Here is a 14,411-nt window from a genome sequence, read left to right on the forward strand (position 1 = left end):
TCCAATTGTCTAAAAAAAAAATCTAGGAATTGGACTGAATTAAGGTCAAACATTAAAAAGTTTTGTCTTTTGATACATACATTGTAACCTAATAGCCAACTGAGTGATGTTGGGCCCCCACCTTCAAGTCAGACAAAGTTGGTGTCAAAAGTTTGTGCTGTGTGTGTGCTGCTTTGGATTTGAAGATATTAATAAAAGTTTACAAATCTTCAAAATGATCGCGTCACAAACGTAGTACAAACTTTTGCCACCAATTTAGTCTGATTTGAAGAAGGTGGGGCTCCAGCTTCACACCGAGATTCAACTGTTTTTGTTTCACTACTTGAAAACAAAACTACTTCAATTTACCGTTGATCAAGTCTCCGCTCAGAAGTTGATGCGATTTTGTTTCCTCCTCTTAGTCATGTACTGCTCCGACCCGGGCCACGTGGAGCACTCCACCAGAACCCTGTCCGATCCCAAACTGCTGGTCGGCACCACCATTCAGTACAGCTGCAGCCCCGGTTTCGTCATGCAGGGCGGCGCCACCATCACCTGCTACGGCCGTGAGCCGGGGACTCCTGTGTGGACGTCTCGACTCCCTCACTGCGTGTGTGAGTATCCGACGCAGAGCGGCCCGGACCGAACGGTTGGAGAGAAACGGTTAAACACGCAGAAACAAAACAGTCTGACCAGTTGAACTGCACTGGACGGAGAACAGGGGCACTTTGGTTTCCTTGCAGAGCCATCTGACACGATTGGTCTGTGTGAGTCCTTCTCACTCTCTCTTTTTTTCTCTCTCTCTGTCTTTCCTTCATTATTAATCTTTATTTATCATTAATGCAAGCCATAGATGGTGCTGCTTTTACACTTCACCCTGGGCCTGATAATGTGTGGACTGTGTGTATTTTTCAGGGCTATTAATGTAGGTGTCAAATGTTTGATATGTAAATGAAATGCTAAGAGAGCGAACCAATCAGCCCTGAGCCACCTGGAGGAGGGGGTGGAGATTATCCATGACTCATGTCACCTTAGTCAGAGGCTGTCAAATCTGTCTGTACCGCTGTGGCACACACACACACACACACACACCACACACACACACACACACACACACTAAGAAAATTCCTAATTTAGGGTTGAGAAACACCAGAATCCCTCCTGCCAGCGTTTGTCGTGTTTTTCTCCTCCAGCTGAGGATTCCGTTTCCTGTGAGAACCCCGGTCTCCCTGACAACGGCTACCAGATCCTGTCCAAGAGATTGTATTTGCCCGGCGAGTCACTCACGTTCGTCTGTTACCAAGGTTACGAGCTCATAGGAGAGGTGGCCATTAAGTGCATAATTGGGAACCCTTCGTTTTGGAGCGGCCCACTTCCACTCTGCCAGGGTGAGATTTGTTATTCAGTTTGGTCTTTTTGATTTTATGGTGATCTGTAGCTTTAAAGAGGTGAGAGGCATTTCCAGTTGTGACAGAACATTCCCTTCACATTTCCTGTAACAACTAATTTAGGGACGCGCTGATCCACGTTCTGCACTGATACAGATATCTGAGGTTCAGTATCAAACTGGACAGATGTCATCTGTTCACCTTTAGGTTTTGTCACTTTTCTACAGGACTATTCTGTCACATGAATCCAGTTAACTTATTTAAATTAAACTTAAATCATTGATTTGTTTTGACCTTGCTTTTATGTCACACCTGAAAGTTTCATTAAGTAACTAATTAAAAACAATAAATGTCTTTGTTGTTGAGCTCATATATCAATTTATTTAATAATTTAGCAAGAAAGAACAATTTTGAATTTAAAATGTTTGTGTTTTTTTTTTATAGTCCCTCCAATTAACTCGTTTAAGCATTTTAATCCAGTTCCACCACAACTACGTTACTGTGGGGCAGTAAAATCCTAATAAGTAAAACATTGATCATGTGTGGAAAAGTGAGACTTTCAGCTGCTTCCATTCACTATCACCAAACCGTTTAATATCAGGCACAAAGCAGTTTTCAAATGATATAAGAAGGCGAATGCTTTATTTTAATTTTGCTTACAGTACACGAGGATAAGTGTTTTCTTAGAAAGTGTATCAGTGAAAAATAGTTTGCACATTGCATGGACATTTTCTCTATTTTTGACTTACATTTTTAACTGACTATGCAAATGAGAAGATTTGACAGGCGTAGTACATAAAAAGAAGACTGAATGTGAACCTGGAGGAGAGGCTTTGTTAAAAATACAGAGTACAAAAAAGAAACAGTCTGTGTGGTGTCAGTTTTCATATGCACTGACTGACAGAATGATGTTTTTCAGCTAACCGTGACTGCTTTGGCAACCATGCTTTGGAAGGTGAGTGTCTGTCTGTCTGTCTGTGTGGTGAGAAGTGAACAGAAAAATCAAAAGTCACAAAGAAAGGGGAGAAAAATGTTTCAGAAAACCAGCATTCCTCTCTTTGTGTACATTTCATCAACATCTACCGGGTTCATTTGCCATCTGTGTGTTTCTCCCACTACCAGCGTTTATGCATTTCATTCACCTGCATTTCCTAGACCTCCTTCATCCTGACTTCTTATTTTCCGGATGATGCTCTCTTATTAATCCTGCATCATTCATTTATTGGGTGTCAGTTGCAGAGGCGACGGCAGGCTCCCCTCTGGATGGAGGAAACGTTGCGCTAGCCATCTTCGTCCTGGTTCTGCTGCTGTCTGTGCTGCTTGGAGGCGCCTACGTCTACGTCACAAGGTGAGTCCAAAAACTCCTGGACTGAGAATCACTGGAACGGCTCAGATAAGCACAGGAGCGCTGTGGGCTCAAGTGTCCCTTTTTTATCACCCAGGAGTCAATAAAAGGCTAAGACTAATACAATGCAAAAGTATTCACACATTACAACAACAAAAAAAAACTACTTTTCATGTGATAATTGTGAAGTGGAAGGAAATAGTTTGAAATTAGTTTTTCCAAGACCTGAAAAATGTGCCATTCTGAAGTTCACACACATTTTGACAAGCTGGTGTGAAACTGTAGATGATTGAGCGTCTTGTAATAAAAAATAAAAACTAAAATAAAAACAGTTGTTTTTTTCATAATGTCTGATTGCCACCTTTAACATGTGGATTTCCTCCTTTGGCCCAACAGGTGCAGATATCACACCAACTTGAGGCTGCCGCTGATCTACCCTCACCCTTACCGACAGATCACTGTGGAGACAGAATTTGACAACCCGCTTTATGAGACAGGAGGAGTAAGTGTCCAAATGTGGAAATTGTGGAAAATATAAAAACCTTTTGTTTTTATGTTCAGTTTTAATATTGAAACAAGAGTACTTGTGTTTGTCAAAGCAGGTAAGTCGTTTTTTAAAATAATTTCACATTTATAACATCTTTGGAGCCCTTACTTTTACCTATGATAATCAGCTGCAGTGAGTTTTCTAAGCCTTCCTGCTACATGTGTAGCATTTGCTTAGACTGGCTTTTCAAATGACATGTTGTTGAGAAAGCTAACTTACAGAGCTCAAGCTGTGTGATAAATACAGCTCCTGGCCCAGGACTAGAACACATTAAATGCAATCAATTAATTACATTGATTCTGATGCAATTAAGCTACAAAAGTCCGAGATGGAACATTTGTATTCGCATTTACCTGATACGTCAGTAAAATTTGACGCGCAAGCAACATCCACAAACAACAGACCAAACCACCAAACCAAAACACTTCGCTGGTGTGAAGCTAAAGCCACTAGCCTACAACCCCAAATGCGCCTGACAAAGAAAAGTTTTAAAAATGATGACATAAGCTCCTTAAAGTTGAACTGTCTGGGATTTTGTTGAGGTAACGCCGCCTCTCTCACTCTGCTTCCCTTTCAGCAGGACACTCGTGAATATGAAGTCTCAATATGAGACATTTCTAAAGACACTTCTGAAGCAACCACCCGGGGCTGACACCTCATCATCCCTCCCTGACCCTTTCTACCCAGGAGGAGGCCATGTAAATACAAATAATGATGTCCAGCCCCTCCCTGCTACAAGACACAGTCACTCATCTCTCCCCGCCCACCCCTCCCTTTGATGTGATAGCTTTTGTAGACATAATGGGAAACTGAAGGGGGACCTGTGAAGCAAAGAGAAATGAACACGAGCCGGTGACACGTCAGTGGGAGGCGATATGGACGGTGGTAAAGGAAGGCGTCGGGGACAGGACGCCGTGGGAGGAGTTAGAGGGTCAAAACATATTCTTTTCGGGAGAAACAAGATTTCTCATCATGTTTTCGTTTCATTTGGAAGAGAGCTGCTATCGAACTTTTTTCCTGAAGAAGCCAAGTTCATGTATTTTGTAGTTACCTTTGTTACTGGAGGAGTTTGACATTTCTGCATTAAATTTGAAGCCTTGACACGCAGGAAACCAACAGAAACATAATTTACTTCACATTCGAATTCGAGATGAGAAATGTTTTTGGGTCTTTTTGGGGTTTTTTTTTTGGAAAGATGAAATTGAAATGTAAATATTGCAAGCTAGTTGATAGACATAAAACGCCACTGCAGTCTATTGCACCATAACTATCAGACTATAGGGGCTCTGTTGTGCTGTCAGATGTAAATAATAGATTTAAAGGGGCAGTACTGTGTAAAATCAACTTTTTTGAGCTTTACGTCATGTCATAATGTTATTCCCTCATCAGAACCGTACCTGGAGTATTGCTTTGATTCTTTCATGCATGTTTGAGAAATCCTTTAATCTCCCATGGCAACCACTCAGCTGTGCAAAGCTCTGCTGTATTAAAATGAATCAGCTGTTGGGACAAAACGGATACAAATAATAAGGCATTCTGTTTCATCACCTGTCAATTTCTTTTGGATTGTTTCAAAATGGAGAAATGAACTAAATTCCATTACTGTGGAAAAAGTTATTTTTGAATAGCATTGTCAAAAAATGTCCCACAAGTACATCCAATACACACCAAAAACAGACAAATCTAAAAAAAATTATTTAAGATTTTACAATGGTATGAAAAAATACTTCCCCCTTAGATTTCTTTCTTCACGTGGAAAGAAAATGTCCTGCCATCAGTTAATGACCTCAAGGGCAAATCACTGCAGGTCGTCTTCTGCATGAGCCACTTAGCTGAATGAATCATCATCAGTGAATAATGGACTAAGTAGCACTAGTCATTGCTACGACATTAGCATAGCATTTACAGGCCATAGCAGGGGAGCCTACATGATGCGTCTCATGTCTGAATATGTGTGCTGCCGGCTTTATCTACAGCTCACGTTCCAGTAGGTGCTCGGGGAAGTGAGACTAGTTACTTATCAAAGCTGCAGTAGGTAACTTTTATAAAACCAATGTTTTGTGCATATTTCTTAAATTATGTCAGGACAGTATAACAGACATATAAACTGTGAGAAAAATAAGCTCCTTTGTGTCCAAAATGCACAGATCAGACGCAACCAATCAGAGCCAGGGGGAGGGTCTTAGCGCTGTCAATGGCTGTCAGTATATTGAGAAACCACATATCGTTTTTCAATAATGGCAGAGGGACAGTTTATCTTTCCAGAAAACCTGTTTATCCGTTGTCATGGGTGGTCCTGCTAACTCCATTAGCATTCATGACAGGCTCCTTTGCACAGAAGAAGCAGCGGCGCAGCAGTGGGAAAGGGTGGGGGTGCAAGTAAAACATACATAAGCATGATTTACAATGCTAAGGCTCTCCTCCTATCTCTGATTGGTTGTTTCTGACTGAGCTGCATATTTGTTCAGATGGCAGGAGGAACACAGAAAGGAGGCGGAGGAGGTGGATTTTTTTTTTCCACAGAAAATTTGTCTCATACTGTCACGACATGGTAACAGCTTTAACAAATACCTCAAATATATGCATATTTTAAAAAAGCTACATACTGCAGTGAATTTGTGAAAAAGAAAACAGACAAACAATGGTTGCTTGGGTTCCTAAAATCCAGAAAGAAAACAAACAAGAAAAAACTCCTATCCATCTGACTCCACTGGAACTTTAACACATCCATATTTGAACATCACTGTCTTTCAATCTCACTGACAGCTCATGAGAACAGAGGGGGAATTTCTCTGTCCACATTCATGAGTCATGTTCTCTTCCAAGTAACTGACAACACTAAGAAGGAAAATGTAGCGTCTTTTATTTTTTTAACCCAGTCGGCCTAACACAGGAAGCCTCCTGTCCCCATGTGTCCACTGAGGGCCACCGCAGAACTCTTGTCTTCTTCCTTCCGCATGCAGCTGGCTTAACAGACGTGTCGTGACACGCCAGGAGAGGCTGGCGGTTAGAGAGAGATTAGGACCAGGCTTCACTGCGAGACGTGAAATGTGTAGCTGTAGTTAATTGATCAGTATTAAAGTGCAACTCAAGCGATCCCAGAAGAAGACGTATTTATTTTGATGTACTGTAAATGTGACGTTTTATGCAGAATAATAAATGTACATTTTCATTATGATTGGACAAATATGGTCAGTTTACTTAAATAAGAAGTAAAACTTGAATAAAAAAAGTGTGAAAAAGTTTGTTAAGACTGGAGTGCTTTAAGATTTGTGTGTCATGTTTTATATAGTAGGTTTGTTCTTTCGGAGATTTACATAGAAAAAATATGAAAAATTAAATTTCTGAAATGAATGCATTCCCATCTTTTCTCTTGACCAGCCTTTGGTTGTCCCTGAAATGCATCAGATTGCAATGAGTCAATCCAGACTGAGCATTTGTCTTAGGGGAAACTGAGACATTATTCAGAACTTCTGCATGATCTAACTGTGGAGACGTTTGGAAAGATAAGATAAAAGATTGTTTTTAGATTAAATTTCCTTTCTGTTCATCAATCCACCCATCTCTCATGGGTGGATTTTTTTTTCGTTTTTTATACAGGCTCCATGTTTAGTATTTGACCTCCAGGAAGTCGGACTTCAGAATAAGCAACATATTCAAGAAACTCTGTAATTTTGACATTAAAATGGATATTTTAAAAAAAATGAACAATCCTACTCTTTAAAGGGACGTGAACTATGACTAAATGTTAACATTACCACAAAATAATGTGAAAAGTGGACGAGAGTTGAAAATGTTTAAAATGAAGAAGTCAGAACTACACAAGGCGGCATTTCTCTGAGGTTTGAAATCAGTCTGACACAGAACCTAACCACAGTTTCTATTCAAAATCACTCATCAGATTTGAGCTGAGGTTAATGGACAAGCACATGAAAGAGCCCAAGACCAAGATCCGCCCCAAGAAGCCCAACCAGATGGCCAGCCTGTGGGGAATGATGGAACAGAGAAACCTGCGGGCTCCTGTCATTAGCAGGATCCACTCAGTATTTATTTGAAGGATCCACTCCACATGGAGTGGATAACGTGTCGCAATGTGGCACAATGCGACACATTATCTAGTAAACATTTGCATTCTTTTTTACACGAGACATGGTAGATCTCATTAACTGTGTTTCCTTTAAATCTTTTGTCTATATTATGCTAATGTCGAACAAATACAATTTTGGAATTGCAGTGCTTCCATTAAATTAAAAAATGAAATTAAAATCACACGAATAAGCTTGTTCATGCAATAAGTCGCAAAGAAAATCATGGCAGCGGATGTAACCGGTTTAATTATTCAAAATTCAGCCATGGAGCTTGAGCATCTAGAAGTAATCGGGAGACATTATCTTATCCAGGCGATGGACAATTTGGAGCACTTATCTGCGAGTGGTGAAATTGGAATCTCTGATTTTACAGCAATTTATGGAGCGTACTATATGCAGTTTTACTGCAAGTTGGGGAAATCTTTTTACAGTAGAGTTACAGATTCAATACAAAATGACACAAAGGTTTTTATGAACTGTGCAATACTGTGAGTTCAAGTGGAGCCAGCTGCAGACTGTAGGGAACAAACATGATCCTCCTTCTTCTTCCTGTCGACTTTGTCATCATTTTCACCAGTAGTCCTGTTCGGCTGTTGATCTCGTGACTGGTGTGATGTGATCAACAGCTGATGGTTCAGAGATGGTTAGTCACTGGCAGGCTGTGGAGGTTCTGGCACAAATGTTAAGCATTCTGCACCTTCAAAGAAAAAAGCATAAACAGAGCTGGATAAAGGTTCATCTCTCAATAATCCTCATTTTTCATTTGTCATCATCATCCCTACCTGGATCTCGCCTCCTACTAACTCCCTATTATTATTTCAGGTTCTCTGTGACAGACTGGTAACTTGTCCAGGCTTTACCCCGTCTCTCATCTGAAAGCAACTGCAGAGTCATCTGTAGATGACAGAGGTCAGACTTGTGCTGAAAGTCTGCAGTGCAGTTAGTGAAAAGGAATGGTGAGAGTTCAGTCCCTGTGGTGCTCCTATGCTGCTGACTGCCGGGTTGGACACTCAGTGCTTCAGTCTCACAAACTGTGGGGCTGAACGGTGCTTCAGTTTTCAGAACCACAATGTCTGAAACGAGACTCATCACCACCTTGGAGTGCATGTGATTTGACAGCAAAGAAACCAGAGCTGTGGCATAGAAAACTGTCTGACATAAAGTGGACTCAACATTCCCACATTGTGGTGGTTAAACTAATGATGAAATTCCTTAGAATAGCTTCCATTCTGTTTGATGAATGACTTCTCTCTATCCTAATGTTGTCATCTTGCAAATATATAATGGCTTTGAAGCAAATTCTCCCATGTGGCTTTTCCTTACCTCCAGCCTCCTTTAATGTCCTAATGACTCTTTCTGTAGCCAGCAGGAATTCTAATCGCACTACAAGGTTTCCTGCATGGTAACAGTTTCTAGTGGCTTCCCTGCTGCGTTTAATTCATCTCTTGAGAAGCTTTTAACCAGATGCTTGATAATATCCGGCTCTCTGAGAAACCCACACACAGGTTTAATGAACCAAAAGACACTCGCAGAACCAGAATTACCGCCTGCAGTTACTATGTATAGCTGGTGGTACCATTATCCAGAGACACTCGGGGAGTGCAGCGACAGAAAAAGATTCTTAATACAACAAAGAACTCGCTGAGGAAAAACATGTGGTAAAAATCCATCAGTAATTGTTGAAAAGATGCAAAAGAAATACATCGTCAAAGGTATTTGCTCACCCTTCAAAGTTATTACATTGAGATGTAGATTGTTTCTACAAATCTTTGTGGATTAAATGGCCGCTCTCACTGAATTCCAGCGTTAGTGCTGTGACAGCAAGGCTCCAGAGTGTAAGTCCAGTTTGTTGGAATGCATGAATGCTACAGCATCACCATCCGCGCTCCCAATAAACATATGCAGTAATTGTGCAATTTAAAAATTTGAAAATAAATTTGCTTTATAAATTCCCAGGTTTTCCCTTTTTAACATGTGTGGAACCTCTTCAATCCATTGTAATTGTTCAGTTTGAAGGATATTTTGAAGGTATTTCTCACTGTCTTGATATGCAGGTGCAATAATCCTTCAAGACATTCACAGGTTCTCCTGCGGCATTCTGAAGCTAAATGTTCTTCCGTTTTTGACTTCAATCTTGTGATGTTGCTTTAGAATTAGGTCAAGTAGAACCATCTGCGTCATTGCATTTCCATTAATACTAAAAATGTTCAATTTGACATTTCAAAAATAATTTTATTTTCTGTTAATGCAGTAGTTTTCACATTTTTGATAACAATGCAACAACAAAAGTGTTACATTTTCCAAGTGCCTTCATCTAGAAAGACATTTGAAGAATTTGATATTTTTATGATTGACTTCCATTTTTCCCAGATGTTTTCAGATTAGACTTTTAAAAATTCTGTAATCAATAATCAATTAAGTGTGGGACAACAGTATCGGAATGCCAGGAGGAAAGTGGTTCCATTACTGATGAAGCAGCAGAGAGGATAATCAAGTATTTGATTTACCAGAAGAAAATACCTTCTGATCTCCCTGACAGTCTTATCACCAGAAGTAGAGACGCCAAGGCTCTCAATGGGTTCCCCAAACATCTGATCCCATCAGAGACTGAATGCACAGAATGTGGACAGCATACCAGTCTTGGTGACCCTCAGTTGGTATCTTCCACTGCTAAAATATTGACTGTGACAGGAGTAGTTAAAGGTTTGTCATTTATTGTACTCTGCTCTAATTACAAGTGTACTGATTTATTTTTATTTCCAGAAGAATAATATTCATATTTTTATTCCATCATGTCAGCATAAGATCTTAATATAACCTTTTTAATATTCTCGTAGGTATATCAACATTCAGGAAGACTTGCCCCAACTGTTCCATGGTTTACCGATATCAAGACTGGGAAGATGGTATTCACAACTTCAACGATCACTTGCTGCTGTCCATACATTTGTGTCTGGTACTGAGGAATGCATTGCAGGTTAGTTGTAGTTTTTAATTATTTGTGTAGAATGTGAATATTATTTTTAACACATTGAAATAAATGGTAAAACATGCATTTATGAGCTTTTTATCTAAAGGCATTACTGTGATTTAGTAAATGTGCCCTAATTATTTCTGTAGACTCACACTGCTGTAAGTAGCATAATCGAAATGATCGACTACACAGAAGGAGAGAACTTTCCTTACAAGGATCGCATCCTGCAGGTATATCTGTCGTTTGAAGGTCTAAGTGACCATGGCTACCAATACTCATGTGTTTCATGTGGGGATCATCCTGCAGTTGTGGTCATGGATCTCCATAAGAAAGGTGTTTTCAGCATGCCAGGTAGGTCTTTAGGTTTGAAACCTGCAAGGATAAAAAAACTGTTACTTGACATTTTTGACTCATCTGAAATGAACATTGAAAAAATGAAATCTTGTGTTTTTTGTTTTATTTTTAAAGTTAGTGAAATACCAAACCCACCTCAACACTATAATGGCAAAGTGAATGCACGCTCAATTTGGGAAGGGGTTACTATGGAAGTGATTAGCCGTGGACTTTATCCACGTAAGTCTGATGTCTATTCAACAGATGAATTGGAAACATTTTGTGCACCAAGTTATTCATGTGTTAATGTGCCTCAAAAATGTGTTTGCTTGTCTCCATTGTATTTCTCAGCTGGCTGCAAGAATCCTTTTGTTGTAAAGCCTACTTATCACAACTGGTCCCCCTGGATTGGACCACAGACAAGACGATCTGACAATTTGATAAACACAGAGAGTGAAAAAGTCCACTTGCCTGATTCCGACTGTGATGTAGACCAGTTTCTCACAGAAGAGCGGCTTGCAGATGAGGTTCTCAATCTCAAGGTAGTCTCTTTTTTATTTACTTTTTAGAATTTTCCGATTGTGTTGGTCTTTCAGGAGAGTGAAATACTATTAAAAATGACTCACATTTTGTGATATTTAAAGGTACCTGAGATCAGGAGACTCTGCAGTCAATGTCGAATTGACAGCAGAGGTTCTAAGATGGATCTTGTGCTCAGTCTGCGGGACAACAAGGTTTTATAACAAGGTTTTTGAGAAAGTGTGGGGTGCTTCTGGTAAGTGTGTGACAGTAACTTCTAACAAAAAATTTGTTGCCGTTTAACCCATACCAAAGTATGACCTTGAGAAAAATTTAAATTACAAAAACAGCCATGCCTTGTGTATCTGCTATTTCAACAGAAAACACGTCATAGTAATGTCAATGCTTTTGTTAAGCTTAATTTAGTACACAACAACAAGGAGCTAGATAAGTTAATATGCAGTACAAGTAATAATAATAATGTTAAGGTGAGATGTTATGATGGGACACTTGTGGTTCTTCAGAGCTGCTTATTTCAAACCATTCCTGCTTTAAATGTTTATAATCAATACTGTGGGTAAGACTCTTGTCCTTTACCTCAATTTTATTGTTAAAATAATGACGCATTCATTTTCTTCCCCCTTTTTGAATTTTCTCTTAAACACCACAGGAATTGCCAAAACAAGGACTGTCCAACAATTGTGGAATGTTTGTAGTGATGGTAACATCCACTTCCACCCACCATATTGTTGTATGGTTTGTATAGATATAATAATCACATTTTTCTCAACAGTATGCACTGTACTTTGTAATGGGAGCATTATTTGATTTCAGTGAGGTAAGGAAACAGATGACAGTCTATTCTTTCTCTTGGAGATTTCATTAAATGTGAACCTGTGATGTCCACAGAATGATATGATGACGATACGAAGATGGTGGTCTCTGATTCTCTTGAGAAACGTCCCTGTGAAGTAAGAACAATAAAGGTGCACTGTACGTCATCATGTTGCACAAATGACAGCTTTTTTAAGAAAACATTCAATTTGTCCTTTTTAAAAGGTCCAGAGAAGAACTGCAAAAGGAGAGAAAGCGGAAAAAAGTTGAGGAGATGGCAGAATGTGAGGTAAGTTGTAGCTAAAATTCATCACTTTGTAGCTTTGAATCATGTACTTTCTATTATTTCCATTCACAGTGCACTTTTGCTGGATCCTTAGTTTTTAAGTCTGAAAGAAAATCAGGATAGAATAATTAAAAGGGTTGAATCACTTTTTATGTTATTTGGACTTGTATTCATCTTTTACTTAAAAAATATCTCTATTTTTACAGACTCTGTTTGCTGATGACCACAACTATGCCAAAGCAACCGAGGAACAAATTGAGGTTAGTTTTTAAAATTTACGCATAACTAGTAATTTTGATTTGTGTGTTTTTATGGGCCAATGATACTAACACCCTAAATTATTTAGGCAAAATAAATAAAAATACAAATGTATTATTTGGACAGTGTTTTTATACCATTAGAGATGGAGAGGATGAGGTACTGAGAAATACAAAGTCTTAATTATTGTTTAATGCTCTTCACCTTGCAGGTACAAAGTATACCGCCAATCTTACAGGTAAGATTCATTCATATTCATGTCATAGCCATTCTTCCAGTATGAGTCTTGCTATGCACCTTTTTCTTTGTTATTATTATTATTTTCAGATGCCTCAAATTATACTAGAAGCTATTCTCCAGGAGGTGATACTGGAACAGGGAGACACAGCTTACCTCACTTTGGCATTGACCTGTAAGTCCTTTAAGGCCATTGTGTCTGACCCGGTTTTCAGGAGGAAGACTCACTTTGCCTGGCTAGATGGTAAGGACCTTTGACTTTTTTCACCTAAAACATGTGAAATTAGATTTCAACTACAATAAAATCATATTTTCATTAACAGGTGAGATCAGCTGGGGTAAATTTTCTGAATCATTCAAGGCAGAAAACAGAATTCCTTTTGCGGTTGTGAATTGTTCTTCCTGCAACCGGCTATATAAAGACTGTGTGGGCTTCACCCGTAATGCAAGACGAGGATAATACCCTGGTTACTATTCTGATGGCATACCTGGACACTGCCCTGAGTGCCAGTACTGAATGCAAGGAAGATATTAGTTGTTTTCTATAGTCTTGTCAGACATTGTTTTTTGTTTTTTATGCTGAACACATTTGCCTTTTGACTTGTTCAGTCTTTAATTTTTGTAATGTGTTATTTCAATATTATGTACATTTTTGAATGTTCCTTTTCTTGTAATTCAATTGATTTAAACTATTTAGTTTTTATAGAAATGGTGTTGTTACACAGTTACATTGTGGCTGCATTTTGTTGTAGAGTAGAACCAACAAAGTAGTTGTAAATATATTGAGTGTTGTTTACTAATTGGATCACCTTGTTTTAAAAATTTGTATTTTTAAAAAAATGTATATGTGTAAATAAAATGTTTCCTATACTTTATTTAAACAATGACTGGAATCATTACAAATTTTCTTTACAAACCTGACATACGGCTAAGTTGTTTGTTTTAACAGTCAGAATCAACTGTTGTTTTATAATAAAGCAAGAACATACGGAAACATTGTTTAGTTACAAAGTCATAATACAAACATAAGATTAAAGGTGAGCTGAGTGAAGGTGGAGACCAGGTGGAGGTGATGGAGGCTCAGGTGAGGAGCAGTTGCACATCAAGCCGGAGTTTGTGAAGGATGGAGGAGATGAGACCGGCGCCGTGATCAGAGGAGATGAAGACGGTTACAATTTACATATAGGTTTAATTTATGTATCCAGTGAATTTATTAAAAAAGGTTTTCATACAGAAAAAATTGAACAGCGAGTCATTCTCTCTGGCAGTTACCAGCACAGTGTCCACTGCCGGGGTCCAAAGATTATTTCTTATCAAATAAACTTTCTAAAACCTACTTTCTGTGTGAGTCTTTCCAGGTTGAAGCTACATTTAAATTTTTAAATGAATCACTTTGGGTTTTGCAACAATTGCATATTTATGGTCTTTGGGGCGCAGTTTATGAATCGATTGCAATTGGTAGAATTGATTTTGAATTTCTAAACGGAATAGTGGGACACCGGTCAGTTTACTGATTAAGACATTATGGTAAACAATAATAGTTGAGCTTGTTAGAAGTTCAAAAGTCATTTAATTTGTTTGTAAATTATACTCACAATGTGACTAAGAAAAATATTTGGCAAA

At 38.8% G+C, this 14,411-nt stretch overlaps 1 protein-coding gene and 1 pseudogene across 4 annotated transcripts in view; both read left to right on the forward strand.

The window, feature by feature from the left end:
• The window catches only part of LOC129379814 (seizure 6-like protein), a 59,290-nt gene extending 52,677 nt beyond the window's left edge, over positions 1–6,613 (forward strand). The window contains exons 12-17 of one of the 4 annotated variants that reach the window (XM_055060701.1): positions 402–593; positions 1,173–1,367; positions 2,287–2,322; positions 2,601–2,715; positions 3,109–3,214; positions 3,837–6,613. In XM_055060701.1, coding sequence (XP_054916676.1) covers positions 402–593; positions 1,173–1,367; positions 2,287–2,322; positions 2,601–2,715; positions 3,109–3,214; positions 3,837–3,869 — 677 coding nt within the window. In that variant the 3' untranslated portion in view covers positions 3,870–6,613. The remainder of the gene's footprint in view (positions 1–401; positions 594–1,172; positions 1,368–2,286; positions 2,323–2,600; positions 2,716–3,108; positions 3,215–3,836) is intronic. The other 3 variants (XM_055060702.1, XM_055060703.1, XM_055060704.1) reach the window with 3 other exon arrangements.
• Positions 6,614–7,176: 563 nt separating this feature from the next.
• On the forward strand, positions 7,177–13,404 carry LOC129379758 (uncharacterized; annotated as a pseudogene).
• The last annotated feature ends 1,007 nt before the right edge of the window (positions 13,405–14,411 follow it).

Source organism: Poeciliopsis prolifica, unplaced genomic scaffold, assembly GCF_027474105.1.
Source record: "Poeciliopsis prolifica strain line A6 unplaced genomic scaffold, Auburn_PproV2 SCAFFOLD061, whole genome shotgun sequence".
Taxonomy (NCBI): domain Eukaryota; kingdom Metazoa; phylum Chordata; class Actinopteri; order Cyprinodontiformes; family Poeciliidae; genus Poeciliopsis; species Poeciliopsis prolifica.